Raw genomic sequence first — 25,896 nt, forward strand, 5'->3', positions numbered from 1 at the left:
AGCTAACGACTATCAGCATTTCTTTATGTGCTTGTTGACAGCCTGTATGTCTTCTTTGGTGAAGTGTCTATTTATGTCCTCTGTCTGTTTTAAAAATTGGATAATTTATCTTTTTGTTGCTGAAGTGTTTTAAGTTTTTAATAAATTTTAGAGATTAGTCCCCTGTCCGAAGTGTTTTTGCAAAAATGTGTCCTCAGTCTGTAGATTCTCTTTTTACTCTTCTGATGAAATAGTATGATACATAATAAACAGCTAATTCTTAGGAGGTCCTAGTCACCTAGGTTTCCTCCTGCTCTGTAGGATAAGCACTGGACTGGTAACCACAAGATTGACAGTCCAAACACACCAGTTGCTCTCATAAACCCTATTCAGGGTTGATATGAATAGGAACCAAATAGGTGGCACTTAACAACAACAGTCACCTAGTGTGCTACCTGCTGCTTGCTTAAAGTTAATGTTAGATAATGGATTTATGCTATCTTTTAGGGTCCTTAAATCTGTCCCTATTTTTCATTGATGGTCTTTATAGTTTGGGTTTACATTTAGGTCTTTGATCCATGTTGAGTTTTTTGTTGTTTTCTTCAATAGTGTGTGAGATGCATTCTGTTTCTTTTTCCTGAAAATGGATATCCAGTTTTGTCAGCAACATTTATTGAGGGGAATATCAATACCCCATTTAATGAATTTCAGCCCTTTGTCAAAGACCATCTATTCATGGTGGTGGTGGTAGTGGTGGTGGTGGTGGCTTTGGTTGTATGCCATGGAATCAGTCCTGACTCACAGTGACCCTGCATGGAGTTTCTGAGGTTGTAAATATGGAAGCAGAAAGCCTCCTCTTTTTCTCATGAGAGGCTTGTAGATTCGTACTGCTGACCTTGTGGTTAGCAACTCAACTCTTAATCCACTATGCCAGTGGGGCTCCTTCATCTATTCATAGGTGGAGGGATTTACTTCTGGGTTCTCAATTATGTCCCATTCACTGGTCTATGTGTCTCTCACTGTTCAGTCCCAGCCTGTTGTGATTTCCATGGGTGAATAGTAGGTTCACTTACTTACGTCCTGACGTGGCACTGTGTGTTAATGCGCCAGACTGCAAAGCTGTTTGAACTGCAAGATCAGTGGTTCAAGCTCACCAGCTGCTCCTCAGAAACCCTACACAGGGTAGCTATGGGTCAGAGTCGACTCGATGGAACTTAACAACAACAACAACAACAATAGGTTTTGGACTCCTGGTGTGGCACTGTAGGATCAGCACTGGGCTGCGAACCACATGTTGGCAGTTCAAATCCACCAGCTGCTCCTCAGAAATGCTATACAGAGTCGCAATGAGTTGGAATCAACTCGCGAGCACTTAATAACAACATAGTAGGTTTTGAGATCAGGAAGTGTTAGATGTCCTATTTTGTTCTTGTTAGTGGTGTTTTGCTTACTCAGGGTCACTTTCTTTGTCACATAAAGTTGGTGATTAATTTTTCCATCCCTTTACAGAATGATTTTAGAATTTAGATTTGGATTGCATTATATTCGAGTATCATTCGTTTTACTTTAAGCACTAAGTTTATTGTTTTTTTGTTATTGTATTCCATTGAGTTGATTCTGACCCATAGTGACCCTGTATAGCATTTCTGAGGAGCAACTGGTAAGCTTGAACACTGACCTTGAGGTTCAAACCGACTTTATAGTTCAACACATCTACCCACAGAACCACACCAGGAATCAACACAATTTTACTCAATGATCCAAATTTTTACAGTTTCTTAAAGTTTAATATTGGAACTCATCTTATAATTCATAATAAAATTATTTTGAGCCAATGCATACACCAGTATAGATATAAAGACTAAAGAAAAAGGAAAGAAAATGTTTATCCTTAGCCTTCAACAATTTAAATGTAGGTTATCTTAAGAAGCTTATAATGAGAAAAGTATTTAAGGTAAGAGAGAATAAAGGCTAACATTCTAAAGTACTAAATAAAATAGAGAAGTCACTTTGGTGATTAAGATGATCCTGACTAAAGTCATATTTTCAGTTTCCTCATATGCAAGCAAAGGCTGAACAAGGAAAAAGGAATGTAGAATAACAATCAATACATTCAAATTGTGGTGTTGGTGAAGAATATTGAAAATAGCATGTGGTGCCAGAAGAGTGAACAAATCAGTCTTAGAAGAAATACAACCAGAATGTTCCTTAGAAGTGAAGATGACACACTTGAATTCATTAGTTTGGACACATTATCAGAAAAGACAGTTGGCTAGAAAAAGATATGGCCAGTAAAGCATGAGATGGACTGATACAATCTCCACAACAATGGACTCAAACACACCAACGATCATGAAGATGGTGCCAAACTCATGAGTCAGAACGGACACGACAGGAACTAACACAACAAAGATGAAATATACTATGCTAAGTTCTAGGGATAAAGTGAAAAAGTGGTGTACCTCTGGAGCTGGGTGTTGGGTGAGATAGCAATCATTACAATGCATTGCAATAAGACCAATGGGGTCCTGGTGTGGTGCTGTGGGTTAATGCGCTGGACTGCACTGTCAGTTTGAACTACAAGGTTGGTGGTTCAAGCTCACCAGCCACTCCTTGGAAACCCTATACAGGGTAGCTCTGGGTCAGAACCGACTCGATGGCACTTACCAACAATAACAACATGAAAGAGAAATAAGCCATTCTGCTGAGGGCCAATTTGTCAAAGGAACAGCTACTGAATTGTTAATTCACCAAAAGCTAATTTATTGAAGAGTCAATTCAATAAATGAAGACTTTGCTCACATTTACAGATTAACAAAACATATGTAGTAAATCAATAGGAATAGATTCTTTTGAATATTTAAGACTATGTTTTAAAAATACATTCAATCAAAAAATTTGTTCTTATGAATATGTTCTTATGAATATATTCTTCTTAGCAGTATTTGAAAATCTGTTCAATTTTTAAAAAACTGTTTCCTAGGAATACTTAGTCTCTTTATAAGTATATTCATATGAATATATTCATGAATATAGCTTTCTTGATTATATGTGTGAATATGTTATTCTAATAGATATAACAAATTCTAGCTTTTCATATGGAACTCTTTGGTTTGTACTTATTTTTAAAAAAACTCTTTTAAAACTATTCTCTATTTTGACAACATTTTAATATCAGTAGATTTTGAGGTGAATTTCAGATTATGATTTCTTTGATGCATTTGTCAACTTTACCAGTTTACCAAATTTTTTTTCTATTAACCATTCACAAAAATTAGAGTAATTTATTTTGAATGGGAATTTTTAGCAGCTCCTTGAAGATTTCTGTGAAGTTTTCTTTGAACAGTTATAATTTTGTTTTTATGTCATTTTTAAAATAAACGCTCTGACTTTGTTATTACAACAAGAATGGTTTATTGTTGCTGGTATTGTGTGCCCTTGAGTTGGTTTCAACTCATAGCGACCGTGTAAAGAGTTTTCGAAGAGTGACTGGTGAGTTTGAACCACTGACCTTGCAGTTAGCAGTCCAGTGCTTATTCTACAATGCCATACCATGACTCCAAGAATGGTAGTACTCTTCCCAAACTAAAAGGCAAACTCAGACCATAGAGGTGATTTGGACTCATAGTGACCCTATACGACTGTGTTGTTGTTAGGTGCTGTCATGTTGGTTCCAATTCCTTACAACCATATGCATAACAGAATGAAACACTGCCTGGTCCTGCACCATCCTCACAAACATTGTTACACTTGAGTGTATTGCTGCTGCTGCCACACTGCCAATCCATCTCGTTGGGGGTCTTCCTCTTTTACTTTTATCCTCCACTTTACTAATCATAATGTCCTTTTCCAGAGACTTGTCCCTCCTGATAATATATGTTCGAAGTATGAAAAAACAGAATCTTCCCCTCCTAGCTTCTAAAGAGCATTGTAGCTGTACTTCTTACCAGACAGATTTGTTTGTTCTTCTGGCATCTATGGTACTTTCATTATTTTCCAAAACTATGACTCAAATGCATCAATTCTTCTATGGTCTTTGTATTCATTGTCCAACTTTCACATGTATATGAGGCTATTGAAATTCCATGGCTTGGGTCAAGCACACCCTAGTCCTAAAACTGACATCTTTGCTTTTGAACACTTTAAAAAGAGGTCTTGTGAAACATATTTGCTTAGTGCAACATATCATTTTGATTTCTTGACATTCTTCCATGAGTGTTGATAGTGTATCCTAGCAAAATAAATTATTTGACAACTTCAATTCTGTTGTCAATTTATCATGATAGTATTTATTGGTCCATTGTGAAGATTTTTGTTTTCTTTACATTGAAGAGCAACTCATATCTAAGACTGTGGTCTTTGATCTTCATAGGTAAGCATTTTAAATCCCCTTCACTTTCAGCAAGCAAGACTGTATCATCTGCATATCACAGGTTGTTAATGAGTTTTCCTCCAATTCTGATGCCACATTCTTCTTCATATAATCCAGCTTCTCAGATTATTTGCTCAACATGCAGATTGGATAAGTATGGTGAAAGAATATAACCCTGATGCGTGGCTTTCCTGATTTTAAATCATTCAGTGTCCCCTTGTTCTGTTAGAATGACTGCTTCTTGGTCTATGTACAGATTACTCATGAGCACAGTTAAGTGTTCTGGAATACCCATTCTTTGCATTGTTGTCCATACCTTGTTATGATCCACAAAGTCTGAAGCTTTTGTATAGTCAGTAAAGCACAGGTAACCATTTTTCTGATATTCTCTGCTTTCAGCCAAGATCCATTTGATATCAGCCGTGATATCTCTACTTCTACTTCCTCATCTGAATCTGGCTTGAACCTCTGGAAGTTCTTCTGTACTTTTGCAGCTGTTTTGAAATATCTCTATAGCAAAATTTTATTTGCCTGTGATGTTAAAGGTATTGTCCAATGATTTCCGCATTCGTTGGGTCACCTCTCTTTGGAATGGGCACAAAGTGGATCTCTTCCAATTAGTTGGCCAGGTAGCTGTCTTCCAAATTTCTTAGCATAGATGAGTGCTACATCAGTTTGTTGAAGGATATTAATTTGTTTCTATCCATTTCTAGAGACTTGTTCTTTACCAGTGCCTTCAGGGCACCTTGGACTTCTTTCATCACATTAGCTCTTGCTCATATGCTATCTCTTGAACTGGTTGAACATCAACCATTCCTTTTTGATACAGTGACTATGTATTTCTTCTATCTTCTTTTGATGCTTTCTGCAGCATTCAGTATTTTGACCATAAAATCCAGGATCGGACAGTGTTTCATTCTGCTGTGCATAAGGTCACTATGAGTCAGTACCCACTTGATGGCACAACAACAACATCACAAACCAAGGCTTGAATTGTTTTCTTCATTTCTTTCAACTTGGTAAATGCTGAGCATGCTCGTTTCTTTTGGATTTTTAACTCCAGATCTTTGCACATTTCATTATAATACTTGACTCTGTCTTCTTGAGCAACCCTTTGAAATTTTCTGTTCATCTCTTACTTCCTCATTTCTTCCATTTGCTTTAGCATCTCTACTCTGGAAAGCAAGTTTCAGAGTCTCTTCTGACATACATTTTGGTCTTTTTCTTTCTTATCTTCTTAATGACCTTTTGCTTTCTTCCTAGCACAGTCATTATGAGTCAGAAGTTCAAAACTCCCAGCTGTTCCACTGGAAAAAGATGAAGCTTTGTGCTCTCGTAAAGATTTACAGTTTCGGAAACCCTATACAGGGTCACTATGAGTTAGAATTGACTCATGGAACATAACCACTATCAACATAGGGTCACTATAAGTTGGAATCAACTTGATGGCTGTGAGTTTTAGATTATTGGTGCAGAACAGGAAGTTAATTATTTGGCCCTTTTAAACTTCACAATACTAGTGTGTTATATTTGCATGTTTATTATCTTCTTTGACATATAATTTACGACTTCATTTTACTTTTCTTCTTGTGGTTGGGGTTGTTCACTGCTGTTGTAAATATCTCATGATTAACATTTTTGTGTGGAGGGGTGGGGTGGGGTTATGTGAAAGAAAGAGGGCATACATTTGGGTTCAAATCCTATTTCATATTGGTAAATTGTTGGATCCTTGAAATTATTTAAAATTTCTGTACCTCATATCTATCTGCGAAATGGACACAATTAACTCCTGTCTTTTAAATTAAAAGAGAACATTTTACGTATAATGTGAGTACATAGTAATTGCTCATTAAATGCTAATCTTTGTTAACTCAAAAAAATAAAGTTTAGTTATGTGATTTGATGAGAGCAAATAGAGGGTGAAAGAAATAGAATATGCTTCACATGCTCTGATAAAGTAAGTCTTCATTGTCTCAGGAGGGCCAGGTATTGATAGTAACAATATTCCTGGAGGAAATCTTACACTGTGGTCCTGCTACCCAAGTTTCAGGCCCAAATTGCTGCCCCCTCATCTCTTTATTGTAGTGGATTTTAAAGCTAATGAAGAAATACCATAAAAAGTAAAGAATCTTAATGAAAGACACCTGAAATTTTAGTCATCATAAAGAGCTTGCTAAAAGATAATTTAATTTAGCTTGACAGCAGATGAAAAAAATAATTTGATCACGCCTTGAGAAAAAGCATGTAAAATCCTAGAGATGAAGCAAGAATGTAAAGTTTCAGTTGATGTGCTTGATATCACAATGAGCAGGGTTCTAATGCTAGTTGCCTTCTGGACCATATGTTGACTCAAATGTATGATTGGTTTTCCTTAATTAAGGGAATATAATATTGTAAACCTTTAGAAACCAGTGAAAACAAAAACCATGCTACTCCTTCCAATATTTCATCTATATCTTTATTTTGTGTGTGGCTGTAATCATAGTTTATATGCAATTTTCAACTTGCCTTTTTTCCCAGTTAATATCATGTCAAAGCATTTTTAAATGCCAAACAATATACTCCAGAATTTGTTAAACAAAATTTTCATTGTGAATATTCAAGTTTTTCCAAAAATTTCCTGTGATATATAATTATTGAGAACAAGTTTGCTTTCAGTTATTTTCAAATGATTTTCTGTAGTGAAATTCAGATTTTAAAAGGAAGCCAGCTCTTGTAACTAAATTCAAGTACACAGTCCTTAAACCCTTCTCTTTCTGTCCAGCACCATTAATCAACTCTGATTTCTATCAGCTTTTGTTTATTGTGAACCTTACTTAAATTGCAATATAACAACACTTGTGCTTAAACTGTTACTTCACCATATCCAAGTACTAATAAAAGGTCACTGAAAAAGAGAAACTCAGAAAATGAAAACAAACAAGTGAAAACAGGATTTAAGAAAAGTTTACAAAATGTGCCAAGTACATGCCTACTTAATAAACTGAAACTTAATATACTGAAATGGCAGTGCTGAGTTGAGCTATATAATTTATTAACACCACCTCTGTCCTGGTGTGGTGCTGTAGGATAATATGCTAGATTGCAAGGTCAGTTTGAACTGCTCCTCCAAAACCCTGTATAGGGTTGCTATGAGTTGTCACTGATTTGAAGGCACTTATAACAACAACAACACCTTTATCCTTTGGTGTTCTGGTCTGGTATGGTGCTGTAAGATAAGCACTTGACTGCTAACCACAAGATTCAAACCTATAAGCAGCTCCTCAGAAACTCTGTACAGGGTCCCTATGAGTCAGAACTAACTCCAAGGCACTTAGCAGCAACTTTTGTTCTTTAATCTTCTCATTCTTTTATTTCCCTCTTGCCCCCAGGGTATTCATTGTAAGAACTTTGAAGGTGTAGTGAATTTGCCTCTCCCTCTCCTTTTTGATCTCTTAGTTTATACTCTCCTCTCTTGCTGTATGCCTACTGCCTAGGCATGCAATTTTATTACTCCAGGCAGTATTTATTTATTATGTGTTTGGAGCGCTGGTAAGGCACTGTAGGATAAGCACTGGATTGCAAGGTCTGTTTGAAATGCAAGGTCAATGGTTAAAATTCATCAGTCACTCCTCAGAAACCCTATACGGGATTGCTCTGAGTTGGAACCAACTGGACAGGACTTAATGATCACAATGTGTTAGGTAATTGACAACACTTGCCTTTCAGTTTGTTGTACTATGGTGGCTTGTGTGTTGCTGTGATGCTGGAAGCTATGCCATTGATAATTTTAAATACCAGCAAGGTCACCTATGGTCATAGTGGAACTTCCAGACTAAGACAAACTAGGAAGAAGGAGAGATAGACTACTACTGAATGGTTAGTCACTGAAAACCTTATACATAGTAGTAGAACATTGTCAGATATAGTGTAAGCAGATGAAAGCATTATAAATAGCACCAGAATATTGCAAGATACAGTGCCTGGAGAGGAGCCCCTAATGTTGAAAGACATTCAAAATGTGACTGGGGAAGAGCTGCCTCCTCAAAGTAGAGTTGACTGTGAAGACATGAATGGAATAAAGTTTTTTTAGATCTTTATTTGCTCATAGAGCAAAATGCATAATTAATAGAAATAGCTGCAAACACCCATTAGTAAGCAGGACATAGAAAGTATGAAGTATAAATCTAGGAACATTGGTGGTGGTGGTGTGTCACGGAGTTGTTCTGATTCATAGCAACACTGCATAGGGTTTTCAAGGCTATTGTCAAAAATAAAATGGGACACATAAAGATTGATATCTTAGGCATTAGTGAACTCATATGGACTGCATTGGCCTTTTAAATCATAGTTTACTATGCAGGGAAAGACAAATTCAAAAGGAATGGTGTCATATTCATCATCAAATATTACATTTCAAGAAATATCTTGAACAGTGCTCTCTGTGATAAGATAATATCTGTGATAGGCCTAAAAGGAATACCAGTTAATACCACTAACATTCAAATTTACATACAACCACTAAAATCAGTGATGATGAAATTAAAGAATTCTACCAACTTCTTCAGTCTGAAATTGGTCAAACATGTAATCAAGGTATGCTGATATTTACAGTTGATTGAAATGCAAAGGTTGGAAACAAAGAGAAGGGATTAGTAGTTGGAAAATATGGCCTTTGTGATAGAAATGATGCTGGAGATTGTATGATAAAATTTTGCAAGACCAATGCAAATAGCTTCTTTAAACAACATAAAAGGCGATTGATTATACACTTGTACCTCAACAGATGAAATACACAGAAAACAAATTGATGACATCTCTGTGAAAGGAGCTCCGGTAGCATAGTGGTTAAGAGTTGAGCTGTTAGCCTCAAGGTCAGCAGTTCAAAAATACCAGCCATTACATGTGAGAAAGATGAGACTTTCTGCTCCCATAAAGACTTACAGCTTAGAAAACTATGCAGGGACACTGTGAGTCAGAACTGACACCATGGCACACCACCAACAATGAATCTGTGTGAAGAGATAGTAGAAAAGCTCCATATCATTAGCCAAAGCAAGGCCAGGGGCAGACTGTGGAACAGACCATCAATTGCTGATATGTAAATTCAGGTTGAAGCTGAAGAACATTAAAACAAGTGTACAAAAGTAAAAAAAATGACCTTGAACATATTCCACTTGAATTTAGAGATCACCTCAAGGACAAATTTGATGCATTAGACTGAAGATCAGAAAGCTGTGGGATACCATCAAGAACGTCATATAGAAAGAAAACAAAGGTCCTTAAAAAGTCAGGAAAGAAGGGAGAAGAGTGGAGTATGGGACCCTACCCAGAGAAACAGTGATGCCAGAGATGGAGGCAGAGACAATGACATGGAGAGTGGAGCGGTTGGGGACTCTAGACCTAGAGAGGGAGAGGGGCTGTGTGCTGACCACCAAGGGGGCAGGCTTGTGGGGTATACCCTTTGGTTGGTTGATGATGCATGGAGGGGATTATAACCATAGCAATGAAACGATATACGATAGAATGAATGTAAAACTAATGTTCTCCCATGTAAACTATCACATAATTCACAATAAAACATTAAACAAAAAAAGTCAGGAAAGAAAGAAAAGACTAGTTGATATCAAAAGAGACTCTGAAACTTCGCTCTAGCATAGAGATGCTAAAGCAAATGGGGAAAAAAAATGAAGTCAAAGAGCTGAAAAAATTCCAAAGGGTAGTTCTAGAAGGCAAGGTGAAATATTACAATGAAAAATGTGCAAAGACCTGGAGCTGGAAAACCAAAAGGGAAGAACACTCTCAGCATTTCTTGAGCTCAAAGAACTGAAGTAAAAATTCAATCCTTGGGTTGCAATATTGAAGGATTCACTAAACAAAATATTGAATTATGCAGAAAGCATCAACAGAAGTTGGGAGTTATACACAGAAAGTCATTGCATCAAAAAGAAATGGTCGATGTTCAACCATTTCAAGAGGTAGCATATAATCAAGAGCCAATGATACTAAAGGAAGATGTCCAAGCTGCACTGAAGGTATTGGTGAAAAAGTCTCCAGGAATTGATGGCATACAAGTTTGAAATCTTTCAACAAACTGATGCAGCACTGGAGGTGCTCATTCACCTATGTCATTAAATTTGGAAGACATTAACCTGGTCAATTGATTGGAATATATCCACATTTGTGCCTATTCTGAAGAGAGGTGACCAAATAGAAAATGGAAATAATCAAACAATATCACTAATATCACCTGCAAGTAAAATTTTGCCAAAGATAGTTAAAAAAACATCTGCAAGTGGGGACTCTCAGAAATTCAAGCTGTATTTAGAAGAGAATATCATTGCTGCTGTCAGGTGGATAGTTGCTGAAAGCTGAGAATATCAGAAAGACGTTTATTCCGTGCTTTATTGACTATTCAAAGGCTTTTGACTGTGGATCATGACAAACTATGGATAACATTACAAAGAATGGATTTCATAACACTTGGTCATGTTCATGAGAAACCTATACATACAAGGGGATACTAAATGGTTGAAAATCAGGAAAGGTATCTGTCAGGATTACATTCTTTCACCGTGCTTATTCAGTCTCTATGCTAAACAAATAATCCAAGAAGCTGGATTATATAAAGAAGAGTGTCACATCAGGATTGAAGTAAGACTCAGTATAAACCTATGATGTACAGATGATGCAACATTGCTTGCTGAAAGTGAAGAGGACTTAAAATACTTAACTGATAAAGATATAAAAAACAACAGTCTTAATATGAATTGCACCTCAATGTAAAGTAAGAAAAATTCCTCACAACTGGACCAATAAATAACATCATGATAAATGGAGAAAAGATTGAAGTTGTTAAAGACTTCATTTTGCTTGAATTCACTTCAACACTCATGGAAGCAGCAGTTGAGAAATCAAAGGACACATTGCATTAGGCAAATCTGCTGCAGAAGGCCTCTTCAAACTATTCAAGAGCAAAGATGGCAATATATGAGGACTAACGTGTGACTGACTCAAGTCATGGTATTTTCAATTTACTCATATGCATGTGAAAGTTGAATAATGAATAAAGAATACCATAGAATAATTGATGCATTTGAGTTACGTTGTTCTAGAAGAATATTGAAAGTGCCATGGACTTCCATAATAACAGACAAATCTGTATTGGATGATGTACAACCAGAATGTTCCTAGAAGCCTGGTTGGCAATACTTCAACTCTCATACTTTGAACATATTAACAAGAGGGACCAATCCATGGAAAGGACATGATATTTAGTAAATTAGACAGTCAGTGAGAAAGAAAATACCCCACTATGAGATGTATTGACACTGTGTGGCAGCAGCAATGGGCTCAAGAAAAATAGTTGTGAGAATGACACAGGACCAGGCAATGTTTTGAAGGTCATTATGTTGTGCATAAGATGATTATGAATCAGAACCAACCTGAGGGCACCTCACAATAACAGCACTATAAACAGCATATAATGCTAGTGTTGAAATGGTGAATATAAAACAAAGTATACTAGTCAAGAGAATGGTAGGGGTATGGGTGTTTTCTGTTTAAATGGGCATTTGAAGACAGAGTCCGCTTAAGTAGCGTCCTGGTGTGATGCTGTGAGTTAATGTGCTAAACTGCAAAGTTATTTGAACCATAAGGTCAGCAGTTCAAGCTCACCAGCTGATCCTCGGAAACCCTATACAGGGTCACTATGGTTGGGAACTGACTCGATGGTACTTAACAACAACAACAACATCGGCAAGTGAATTGTTAGTGGGTAAATGTATAAATGGGGAGCACAGTGATTCTGTAGGAACTGGACTGCAAACCACAAGGTTGGTGGTTCAAACCCACTAGTCCCTCTATAGGGGAAAGATGAGACTTTCTGCTCCCACAAAGATTTATAGCCTTGAAAACCCTATACACAGTCGCTATGAGTTGGAATTGGCACTTAACAACAGCAACAACATATGTGATAGGGAACAACATATGCAAAGTTAAGTGGCGAGAATGAGTATGTGAGGAGCAAGGAGAGGAAGGTTCAAGTGTCTGAAAACCTGTTCTTCAGTATATACCCTTCCCCCACGTTAACACTTGGCAAAACATGAAACTCAGTTCCATAATGCTTTTCTTGTTATCCTTTCTGGATAATCAAGTGAAATGATCCTGAAAAAGTCCCAGGGTCCCAGGGCTTTTACCTTTTCTCATCATGTCTGTAAGATGAAGAAGTCCGACCACTGGTCCATATAAACATCTTAGAGGATGTTGGTCCAGGGGCTCCTTTCCTTATAGTAGAAGTCCTGGTGGAATGGCGAAAAGACCTGGAAGAGATAAACACTAACATTAAGTCTACTACTTTCAGTTTTGAGGAATCTGTATCAACAGAAACCTGCAGCTCTCAATGGGTTGAGCCTCTTAGATAAGACCAAGTTTCTAATGCCTATGGAGTACTTGGGTGGTACAAATGGTTGCCAGACTTGTCTTCTAATAAAAATGCCAGAAGTCAAGTCCACCCAGTGGCATCTCTCAAATCTACCTAAAGTTTCCTCAAAAGAAAAGATTGGTGATCTACTTCACAAAATCAGTTATTGAAAACCCTTTGGAATACAATTCTATTTTGAAACACATGGGTCAGAGTTGACCTCATGGCAAATGGTTTTCTGATGCCTTTGGACAGTGGTTCTCAATTCAGAGTATACATTTAGATCAACTGGGAATCTATCTGAAAACACTGAAGCCTGAGTCTCTTTCTCAGAAATTTTTGCTTTTAAGTTTTTGTGCTCCCTGTTGTTTCTAATACAGAGATAGCTATGAAGACAGCCAATGCCTTAGGAGACGTGGTTTTCTAATTAGTGTTGGTATCCTATTCTATACAAAATGTCTTCTTTGAAAACATACACAATTATATATATATATAAATCATATATGTTAAGGGCAGGATGCAATTTATATCATATTACATAAAAATGTTATCTTTGAAATATGATTTTAGAAATTGTGTGTGTGTGTGTGTGTGTGTGTATATATATATATATATATATATATATATAAATATATATATATATATATATACAATTTTGAAAAATTCATATTTTTCAAAAATTTGGTTACGGTTTGGATACTGAAATTTCACTTTTCTCTTCAAATTGTTTTCTGTAGTGCTGACAGATATGACATGTTGGTGATGATACATCATCTTGTAAATGTGCTCCACTTTCTCCAAGCCATGGGTTGGGCTCATAATAGTTCAGTCTTTGAGAAAATCACAGCAGTAGTTCAATGGAAGATATTCATTGGCTCATGGGGGCCAAGTTTATATGATGCAGAGTCAAGATATTATAGGAATTTTATGGTCATTTGGTATGACTTACAGGAGGTTGTTTCATCTTAAGTATTGCCATAAAAACAGGTAATATTATTTTAGAATCCTATAAAAACAATATTATTTTTGGAAACTATTATAGGAAAAATGAAACTGCATAAAAATTTTATGAAACTATAAAAAATTATTCTGTATGAAAATAGTTAAGGCACTCAACTGCCATCTAAAAGGTAGGGAGTTTGAGTCTCTCTAGAAGTACCTCAGAAGAAAGATCTGGTGATCTACTCTGAAGTATTAGCCATTGAAAACCCTATGGGACACAGTTCTACTCTGACACACGTGGGGTTGCCATAAGTTACAGTTGACTCAATGTCAGTTGATGTTTCTACAGAAGAATTACTTTATATAGGCAGTTTGAAACATGAAATACTATAGCCAGCTTAAACTCATATTGAAGTTAAAATTATATTTAACACATGAGAAAGAAGGAGACAATGTAGAACGATGGAAGGAAGGAAAGATTTCTTTATAGAGACTCCCTTTTGGTTGATCACCATATTATTGGTAAATGTAGCACTTAAATACTATAATAGCTATAATCTATGTGGTGCTTTAGGATAAGTACTGGATGCTAACTGAAAGGTTGGTGGTTCAAACCCACCAGATGCTCCCTGGAAATCCTATACAGGGTCGCTGTGAGTCAAAACCAACTAGACAGTACTTAACAGCAATATATCCTATACAAGTATTAGTAACTTTCTGGTTGCACAGATATGCTATTTCTCTCATAATCTTACTAACCACTAATAGACATAATGTAAATTATGTGCCCTAGGGGGATATCAATATTCTGGTATGGCCCTGTAGGATAAACACTAGACTGCTAACCAGAAGACTGGTGGTTCAAACTGACCAACCGCTCCTCAGAAACCCTATATAGAGTTGCTATGAGTCACAACAAACTTGATAGCACTTAACAGTGACAACAACAGTGAGATCATGGATTGAATAGTGTCTCCTAAAATGCATACCAACTTGGCAGTGCCATGATTTTCATGGTTTGACAGTTATGCAATGATATAATGTATATAATGATCCCCCTTGATATGACCTGATGTGATAAACCAAGAAGAGGGTAGGATGCAATACCTTAGGTTCCATCAAAGCCCTGATTTGATGTAAGAGGAGTTTTTCTGAGGTGTGGCCTGCAACACCTTTTACCTTACAAAAGATACAAGCAGAGACAAAGGAACAACAAAGAGGAGTCTATTGCCACCAAGAAAGAAGAGCCAGGAATGGAGCACAACCTTTCTCCCAAGATCCCTGTGCTTGGAAGCTCCTAGACTCAGGGAAGATTTGTACCAAGACAAATGGGGTCTCCAAGGAACTCCAGACATACAGATTCTGAATGGTGACAAGGACTGTGAACCAACAAAGAGAGAAAGTCTCTCCTAGAGTTGGCACTGTGAATTCAGTCTTCTGCTTTACTAAACTGTGGGAGAATAAATTTTTGTTTGTTAAAGGCATCCACTTGTATTTCTGGTACAGCAGCACTAGATAACTAAGACAGGGGAGATGATTATCCTCTGGAGAAACCCAGAACTCTGTTAACATTTTTTTAGTGGGGTAAGGGAAAGGACTGTTCTCTGGTGCTAGTAAATGTAGACTAGCTTAAACAGCAATATATTATGTTCATTGCCTACAGGAAGTCTTATACTTCTATTGTTGTTAGGTGCCATCGAATTGGTTTGGACTCATAGCGATCCTGTATGGGGTTTCCAAAGAGTAACTGATGGATTTGTATCACAGACTTTGTGGTAAGCAGTCCAGTACTTATATTACAACACCATACCAAGACTACTACTTTTAATAATCCCTTTTTATCACATGCTATCTGGCACATAGACATGCCTTCCTGATAGTAATTAATCCTGGGAGAGAGGAATGTAGGCATTCTCCTCTCACGACAGAAACCAGGGTGTGCTTGGATACAATCTAGCAATACTCTGGGATAGGATCCTAGTTTCAGGGAATCTTGGTTGATGATAATGTGTGCTGTTCTACTCATCCCTTTCCTGTTGATTCTGTGAGTAATAAATATTTGTTGATTTCAGCATTAGAACAGTGTCTCCACTATGCTCTGTTTCAAATGGTCTCACTAAGAATCTATGAATATAGTAGCATTGCACTACTATATGCTGCAGCTATTGTTAGGTGCCACTTAGTTGGCTCTAAATCATAGTGACATTATGCACAATAGAACAAAACACTACTTGATGCCATCCTCATAATTATCACACTTGAACCCACTGTTGCTGCCACTGTGCCAATCCATCTCATTGGTTTCTTCTTCTTTTTCACTGACTCTCCACTTTATGAATCATCCTCCTGATGATATGTCTGATGTATGAGAGACAAAGTCTTGACATCCTGCCTTCTGAGGAGCATTTTGGCTGTACTTCTTGCAAATTATATTTGTTATTTCTTCTGGTAGACGATCATACTTTTAATGTTCTTCTTTAATCCCATAACTGAAATGCATCAATTCTTCGGTAGCCTTCCTTATTCGTTGTCTAACTTTCACATGCATTTGAGACCGCTGAATGTATATCATGGTTTGGGTAAGGTGCACCAAAGTCCTCAAACTGATACCTTTTCGCTTGAACACTTTAAAGATGTCTTATATAGCCGATTGGCCTAATGCAATACGTCATTGATTTTTTGACAGTTGCTTCCATGTTTATTATAGATCCAAACAAATGAAGTTTTTGACAAGTTCACCCTTTTCTCCATTTATAATGGTGCTATTTATTGGTCCAGTTGTGAGGATTTTTGTTTTCTGTACATTGAGATGCAATCCACACTAGAGGCTATAGTTTTTGGTCTTCTCAGCAAGTATTTAAAATTCTCCGTGATTCCAGAAAATAAATAACTAAATAACTAAATAATAATAAATAAATAGTTGCATATCAAGGATTTTTAATGAGTCTTCCTTCAATCCTGAAGCCATGTTTTTCTTTGTATAACCCAGTTTCTCAGTTTATTTGCTCAGCATATAGATTGGATATGTATGGTGAAAAGATACAGCTCTGGCACACACCTTTCCTGATTTTAAAGCATTTTAAAGCATCCCCTTGTTCTGTTGTAATGACTGCCTCTTGGTCAGTCATTACATGTACAACTTCCTCATGAGTTCAAAATTGTGCTCTAGAATACATTCTCAGCAATGTTATCCACACAGCCAAAAGTCTTTTCATAGTCAATATAGCACAAAAAACATCTTTCTGGTAATCTATACTTTCAGCCAATATCCATCTGACATCAGCAATGATAGTCCTCTTCTGCATTCAGCTTGAATTTGTGGTGGTTCCCTGGCATTTTTAAATTATCTTCTGTAAAAATTTACTTGCTTGTGATATTAATGATACTGTTCAATGATTTCCACGTTTGCTTGGGTCATCACTTTTTGGATGGGTACAAGTATGATTCTTTTCTAATCAGTTGGCTGGGTAGCTGTCTTCCAAATTTCTTGGCATAGTTTAGTGAACATCTCCAGTGCTTCATCAATTTTTTGAGAGATTTTAGTTTGTATTCCATAAATTCCTGGATCCTTGTATTTTGTCAATGCTTTTAGTACATCTTGGACTTCTTTCTTCAGTACCATCGATTCTTGATCATATGCTACCTCTTAAATGGTTGAAAGTCTTCTTTCAATGCTTTTTGCATCACTCAATATTTTGCTCATAGAATTCTTTGATATTTCAAGTGGAAGTTTGAATTTTTTCTTCTATTCTTTCATTTTGAGAATTGCTGAGTGTGTTCTTTCCTTTGACTTTCCAACTGCAGGTCTTTGCAATTTTCATTATAATACTTGATTTTGTCTTCTTGAGCTGTCTTTTGACATTTTCTGTGCAGTTTTTTTTACATCCTAATTGCTTCCATTTGCTTTAGCATCTCTATGCTCAAGAGCAAGTTTCAGAGTCTCTTCTGACATTCATTTTGCTCTTTTCTTTTCCTCCTCTTTTTAATGACTTTTTCTTTCTTTATGGGTGATATACTTGATGTTCTTTGACAACTCTTCGGGTCTTGGTCATTAGTGCCTAAAGCAGCAAATATATTCTTAAAATGCTATCTAAACTGAGGTGAGACATGTTCAAGGTCATATTTTGACTCTTGTGGACTTGTTTTAATTTTCTTCAGTTTCAGCCTGAACTTGCATATGAGCAGTTGATGGTCTGTTCCAAAGTCTGCCCTTGGTCTTGTTATGCCTGGTAATATTTAGCATTTCTACCATATCTTCCCATATGTGTAGTCAATTTGATTTCTGTGTATTCCATCTGGTAAGGTTCACATGTAAAATTACTTATTGTGGTGTTTGAATAAAATTGTTTACAAAATTCTATCATGCAATCTCCAGCATCATTTCTATTCAAGGCCATATTTTCCAACTACTGATCCTTCCTCTTTGTTTCCAATTTGCATTCCATGATATTGGAATTATTAGTATATCTTGATTGCATACTTAATCAGTTTCTGACGGAAAAAGTTGGTATAATTCTTCCATTTCATCATCACTGATTTTAATGGTTGGTACATAAAATTGAATAATAGTGGTATTAGCTGGAACTCCTTGTAAGTGTATGGGTATTATAATATTACAGACAGTATTATACTTCGTGAGAGGTCTTGAAATGGTCCTTTTGACAATGAATGCAATAACCATTAGATCCTTCTCAAGTCCAAATTTGTAATTGAAGAAAGAATCTAACCATACTCTAAGCCATTATGTATTGACTTTTTGAAGTTTGTAAATAAATGTTTTGTAACAGAGCTTGTGGAGGTAATGGTCTGGTAACCAGTAGAAATGCAAGAAGTCACACTTTTACTTTGGTCTCCTAGACCGGTGGCATGAATTAAAGAATACATCTGAATGTATGTCCAATATAATTTGACAAAGATTTAGAAATTGAATCTAGTAGCTCTTTAAAGGACTTGAATCTGGAATATTTACAGTTTTTTATATTCCTCTTTGAACATTTTAAAAACATATCAGATAAAATAAGGATTAAGTCTGTTATTAAAACCAGGCAGCCTTCAGGAAATACAAGTGATTTTAATCTAAGTGGAATGAAATGCTACTTCCTAAGAATGAAGACTGTTTTAAATGTTTAGGAAGTTATTTCAACATTGACTTTGGTGGAATCCTCTGATCACTTTAGTCAGTCTGTCAAAGACAGACACGAGGACATTAATCACATGAGGTAGACTAAAGAAATAGTTCAATTTATGTTTATGTAAAGTAGTAAAATAATTGAGTGCTAGTTCTGTTACTGGTTTTTATTATTGTTTGGTTTTAAGTGCCATTGAGTCAATTTTTACTCATAGTGACCCTGTCTAGGGTTTCTGGGGAACAGCTGGTAAGTTTGAACTGACAACCAGTTCAGTGTTTATCTTACAGCACCACACGTAGACTCAAAATACACATTATACATATTGTAAATGTTCTGAAATCATTTAAAGTGAAAGGAATTTAGTGATTTAAATACATTGGGAATACTTTTCAGACAATGTGCACCACATTCTTGCACCACACCCTTGTTCAGTTGATTTAAGATGGTACAGAAAGGAAGAGATGAAAGATTTATTTATTCCAACTAATTGTCGTAAGCTTATTGGAAGGGACTTAATGACTCCTCAGATTATTCCAAACAGTGGATTTGGAGTTCTTCCATATCCCTTTGCTTTCATAAAGACAAACTGTTATTTAAAATCTGCTAAGTTGGTATCTAGTTAAAATGACAGGGAGTAGCTGCTTTAAGGATGATAGTATAGGATAGTAGTATAAAGGTTCTATGGAGATGAAAAAAATTTTCAGGCTTCAAAAAAAGAAGCAGAATTCAAAATATGTGAATGGAGGCTGATTTCGAGGTTCTCTTTCAGCTCAAAGGCAGCCTTCATGAACTCCCTAAGTAATTAACTGCTTATATTATAAGACAAGGAAGATTTCATTTGGTGGGTTGAGGAAACTAATATAGATATTTTAAAAAAAAATGTACTTTAAAAAAATTTGTAGTTTGGGGTACTAGCATGAAAGAGATCTATGCTAGTTGGTGACTAGGTCTCTGTGCAGGAGGGAAGGAATAGGATCTAATTCCATTATTAAATGACCTAGGAATGGGGGTCAATCTGGAAGCACTATTATAATGTGACCAAAGATAAATATTTTTAAAAACCAGAGCCTTAAAAGGTGTAACTTCAGCCTTCATTGAAAGCAGGGAAATAGTCAGGATCTAATAACTTTTTGTGTCTCAAGCACATACTTCACTGTTTTCCATCTCCATGTTTCAGTTCATGCCTGAACTGGAAGCTTTGTCTCCCTTCCCTGCTTGATGAATGAATCACTCTGTTTCAAAGCTGTATCATAGGGAGGTGAAAGACTTGAACCCTGCAAAGTATAAAACATTGCTAGGAGAAATTTAAAACAACCTGAATTAATGGAAGAACACTTTGTGTTCATGGACTGGCACTTAATATTGTTAATATGGTAATGATACTCAAAGTTATCTGTAGACTCTAGTAACCCCATCAACATTTCAACTGCCTTTTTTGCATAAATAGGGGCCTGTAAAGATGGAAGGAATACACAGAGTCACTGTACCAAAAGGAAATGGTTAATGTTCAACCATTTCTAGAGGTAGCATATGATCAAGAGCCAATGATACTCATGGAGGAAGTCCAAGGTGCATTGAAGTAAATGGCAAAGAACAAGGCATCAGAAATTGATGGAACAAAAATTGAAATCTTTCAAGAAAGTGAGGCGGTACTGGAGGCACTCACTCATCTATGCAAAGAAATTTGGAAGACAACTATCTGGCCGGCTGATTGGAAGAGATCCATATTTGTGCCCATTCCAAAGAGAGGTGACCCAAATGGAAGGTGGAAATCATTGGACAATTTCTTTGATACCGCATGTGAGTAAAGTTTTACTCAAGGTAATACAGAAATGGCTGCAAACATACATTGACAGAGAACTTTCAGTGAGAAGTTCAAGCTGGATTCAGAAGAGGCCATGGAAAGAGGGATATCATTGCTGATGTCTGATTGATCTTGGCTGAAAGCATAGAATATCAGAAAGATGTTTACCTGTGTTTTATTGACTATGAAAAGGCTTTAGATTGTATGGATCATGATAAGCTATGGACAACATTGCAAAGTATGAGTATTCTGGAACACTTAATTGTGCTCATGAGGAATGTGTACCTGGACCAAGAGGCAGTTGTTTGAACAGAACATGGGAACACTGAATGGTTTAAAATTAAGAAAGGTGTGCAATAAGGCTGTATTCTTTCACCATACTTATTCAACCTGTATACCGAGCAAATAATCTGAGAAGCTGGGTTATATGAAGAAAAATGTGGCATCAGGATTGGAGGAAGACTCATTAACAACCTGCGATATGCAGGTGATACAACCTTGCTTGCTGAAAGTGAAGAGGACTTAAAACATTTACTGATGAAGATCAAAGAGCACAGCCTTCAGTATGGGTTACATCTCAATGCAAAAAAAAACAAACAAAAATCCTCACCACTGGACCAATAAACAACATTCTTATCAGTGGAGAAAAGATTAAAGTTGTCAAGGACTTCATTCTTCTTGCATCAACTATCAACACTCACGGAAGCAGCAGTCAAGAAATCAAACGACTTATTGCATTAGGCAAATCTGCTGCACAAGACCTTCCTAAAGTGTTGAAGAGCTTGAGGACTAACGTGCGCCTGACCAAGCCATGGTATTTTCAATAACCTCATATGCACGCAAAAGCTAGACAGTGAATAAGGTAGACCTTAGAGGTATTGATGCTTTTGAGTTATGGTCTTGGAGGAGAATATTGAAAGTTCCATAGTCTGCCAAAAGAACCAATAGATCCATTTTGGAAAAAGTGCAGCCAGAGTGTTCCTTGGAGGCCAAGATGGCCAAACTTTGACTCTCATACTTCGGACATATTGTCAGGAGGCATCAGTTGCTGGAAAAGGATATCATGTTTGGTAAGGTGGAGGGTCAGAGAAAAAGAGGAAGACTCCCAATGAGATGGATTGGCCAAGTGGCAGCATTGATGGACTCAAGCATGGCAACAGTAGTGAGGTTGGCCCAAGATTTGGCAGTGTTTCCTTCTGCTGTGCATAAAGTTGCTGTGAGTCGGCATCGACTCGATGGTACCTAACAACAACAAAGGGGCCTTATTCAGATCTCTTGCAGTTCCTCTAATTTATATGAAATTGCAAGGGGTCTTAAATAGACACAGCCTTTTGAAAAATTGAAAAGTAGAACTCAACTCTGATTTCAAATCATATTGTAAAGTTACTGTAGGCAAAGCAGTCTGATTCTTACATGATGACATATATATAGACCACTGGAATAGAGTTGAGAGTCTAGAATTAAGCCTGTACAGCTATGGTTAATTTTCTGTAGGCAACCGTACTAATTCTATCTAATAGATAAAGAATAATATCTTTACTAAATGGTGCTAGAATAGCAACAGGGAGAAGCTGGCCTTATATCTTATACCATACACAAAAATTAGTTCAAAATGGATTACTGACCTAAATGTAAAATCCCAAACCATAAAATCCTTGGAGGAAAACCTAATGGCTAATGCTTTGGGATCTAGATTTTGACAGTGTATTCTTAGATCTGGCATCAAAAGCATGAGCAACAAAAGACAAAAACAGGTAAATTGGAATTTATTAAAATTTAAAACTCATGTGCATCGAAGAATTTATCAAGAAAGTAATGAGATCATTTAGAAAATGGGAAAACCTTTTGGGAACTATATATCGATAAGGGTTTAATATATAGAATATATAAAGAATTACAACTTAACAATAAAAAGACCAACAATCCAATAAAATATGGACAAAGGGTTTAAATAGATATTTCACCAGATAAGAAATACAGAAGCCTAACAAGCACATGAAAAGATGCTCAGTATCATCATGGGTCATTGTTGTTAAGTGCTGTCGAGTAGGTTTTGACTCATAGTGACCCTGTATCAGGTTTCTGAGGAGCAGTTGGTGAATTTGAACAATGGACCTGTGATTAGCAGTCCAATTCTTATCCTATAGCACCACAGCAGGCCTACGAATGTGTTTCTGCCTAGTCATTAGGAAAATTTCCCATCAGTAATTAGGGAAATGTAAACCAAAACCACAATGAAATTCCAATTTACACTCACTAGGATGGCTCTGAAGGAGGCTTGGTGGCACAGTGTTTAAGCACTCTCACTGGAAGGATGACAATTTGGACCCATCAGTTACTCAGCAGAAGTTGTGGCAGTTGGTTTCCATAGAGTCACTGCTTGAGAAACCCTATGGGGTAGTTGTACTCTGCCTTATAAGTTCACTCTGAGTTGGAATTGACTTGACAGCCAATAGTTTATTGGATGACTATGATTGGAGTCCTGGTGTGGCACAATAGGATAAGCACTGAACCACAAATTAAACATGATGAGTGTTATTAATGTACAGGTAAAATAATTAATGTAAAATTATACAGGCAAAATTAAGGCAAATCTATTGGAAGGGCAAATATTTTATTATGTAAATTTTTATCACATACAAAAAAGATCATTTCCATTATCACCTCTTCTGTGAAGCCTTCTCTGGCTCACGTGAGTAGTTTCCTCTTGACTCTCAGTTGTTGATGTTTATTTCTCTTAGAACAAAAAGGCTCTTATTATCTCAGTTGTTTGTAAATATGCCTCCCCTACTAGACTGTAAAGGAGCCCTGGTAGCATAATGGATTAGGAGCTGGGCTGCTGACTACAAGGTCAGCAGTTCAAACCTGCCAGCTACTCCACAGGAGAAAGATGAGGCTTTCTGCTCCCATAAAGATTTGGTGGTTGTACATTGTGGAGTCAGTTCAGACTCATAGAGACCCTGTATAGGGTTTCTGAGGTTGTATATCTTACGGGAGCAGAAAGCCTCATCTTTCTCCCATTAAATAGCCTCTAAAACCCTATGCAGGGTTGCTAGGAGTTGGAACTGACTTGATGGCACACAGTCACCATGACCACCACTAGACTGTAGGCATCTCTAGGGAAGGACTATGCCTATAGCTGCTCTATGGCACAGTGCAGGACACATAGTAACATATTGGTTGTGTTTTCTGTCTTGACCACTTAGTAGTTGTTGGAAAACCTGACCACCAATATTAACTTTGGCCTCCTGGGTTGCAGCTTCTTCTGGGTGTAGATGATGTATTCTTCCTTATTTTCCTCTTAGATTGGGATTTATTTCCTTTTTTCCACTGCCCACTTCTCATTTTGTGACTTCTCCTTCTCTCCCTTTAATTATCTTGGAAGGAAATGGTTTCTATTTCTTGCTGTGTTATCATTCAATGACATTTATTTTAGAAAAGGCAGCATAGTGTAATGAAAAGAAGATGAGTGACAGTTCTATACTGGACAGGTTTTGCCTCTTGGCATCATCATTTACAAGTTGTGTGACTTTGAACAAGTCATTTTTACATCTTTGAGCCTCCATTTTATCAACCATAAGAATGGGAATAATAATACTTCCTTTCTGGGTTGCTTGGAATACTAAATGAGATAATTAGACAAAAATAATAAAAACAAGCGATATCACATAGAAAGAGCATGATAAACACTAGTTTTGACCCTGTTAATTTTAAAAGCAAGTGGAATTAACATTCTCTTTTAACAAAAAGCAATCCAATGAAGATGTTTTGTATTCGTTATGAATTGTGGCCTCCATACATACGTGTTCTAAATTACTATCTCTGCCTTTCGATTCCCCACTGCTCTGTCAGTTTGTTGTACTGTGGTGGCTTTCATGTTGCTGTGACTCTGGGAACTATGCAACCAGTATTTTAAATACCAGCAGGGTCACCATGGTGAACAGGTTTCAGCTAAATTTCCAGGCAAAGACACACTAAGAAGAAGAGATGGATTACTCCTGAAAATTTAGCCACATAATACCTTATGAATAGCAGTAGAACACTGACAGATAGTACCAGCATATTGAATATTGGAACATGACAAACAGCACCAGAATATTGTGAGATGTAGTGCTGGAAGATGAGCCTCTCAGGTTGAAAGGCACTCAAAATATGACTGGACAATGCTGCCTACGCAAAGTAGAATTGACCGTGATGACAGGAATGGCATGAAGCTATTGAGAACTTCATTTCCTAGTGAGGCACAACTCAAAATGAGGAGAAACAGGTGAAAACATCCATTACTAATCAGAATATGGAATATATAATGCATGAATCAAGGAAAATTGGAAGTTGTTAAAAATGAAATGTAACACATACATGTTGATATCCTAAGCATTAGATAGCTGAAATGGATTGGTATTGGCCATTTTTAATCTATCAATCACATGATTTACTATGCCAGGAATGACAAATTGAAGAGGAATGGCATTGCATTCATCATCAAAAAAACAAAGATCTATCTTGAAGTACAATGCTGTCTATGATAGGATAACATCCATAGGCATACAAGGAAGACCAGTTAAAACAACTATTATTCACATTTGTGCAACAGCCACTAAAGTCAGTGATGATGAAATTGAAGATTCTACCAACTTCTTCAGTTTGAAATTGATCAAACATGAAATCAAGATGTATTAATAATTACTGGTGATGTTGTTGTTGTTGTTAGGTGCCATCGAGTCGATACCTACCCATAGCGACCCTATGCACAGCAGAAGAAAACACTGCCCTATCCTGGGCCAACCTCACTACTGTTAGCACACTTGAATCCATCGATGCTGCCACTTGGCCAATCCATCTCATTGGGGGTCTTCTTCTTTTTCTTTCACCCTCCACCTTACCAAACATGATATCCTTCTTCAGTGACTGGTCCCTCCTAACAATATGTCCAAAGTATAAGAGACGAAGTTTGGCCATCCTGGCCTCCAAGGAGCACTCTGGTTGCACTTCTTCCAAAATGGATCTATTGGTTCTTTTGGCAGCCCATAGCACTTTCAATATTCTCCTCCAACACCATAACTCAAAACCATTAATTCTTTTACAGTCTTCTTTATGCACAGTTCAGCTTTTGCATGCATATGAGGTTATTGAAAATACCATGGCTTGGGTCAGGCGCACCTTAGTCCTCAATCTGACATCTTTGCTCTTCAACACTTTAAAAAGGTCTTGTGCAGCAGATTTGCCTAATGCAATATGTCACTTGATTTCTTGACTGCTGCTTCCATGT

At 36.8% G+C, this 25,896-nt stretch overlaps 1 protein-coding gene across 1 annotated transcript in view; it reads right to left on the reverse strand.

Annotated features, from left to right (window-relative positions):
- LOC102834192 (calcium-activated potassium channel subunit beta-2-like) overlaps nt 1-25,896 on the reverse strand; it is a 508,673-nt gene that overhangs the window by 45,360 nt on the left and 437,417 nt on the right. The window contains exon 2 of the mRNA XM_006867707.1: nt 12,529-12,651. Within this exon, the coding sequence (XP_006867769.1) occupies nt 12,529-12,584 (56 nt within the window). The 5' untranslated portion in view covers nt 12,585-12,651. The remainder of the gene's footprint in view (nt 1-12,528; nt 12,652-25,896) is intronic.

Source organism: Chrysochloris asiatica, unplaced genomic scaffold (genome assembly GCF_000296735.1).
Source record: "Chrysochloris asiatica unplaced genomic scaffold, ChrAsi1.0 scaffold00108, whole genome shotgun sequence".
NCBI lineage: Eukaryota > Metazoa > Chordata > Mammalia > Afrosoricida > Chrysochloridae > Chrysochloris > Chrysochloris asiatica.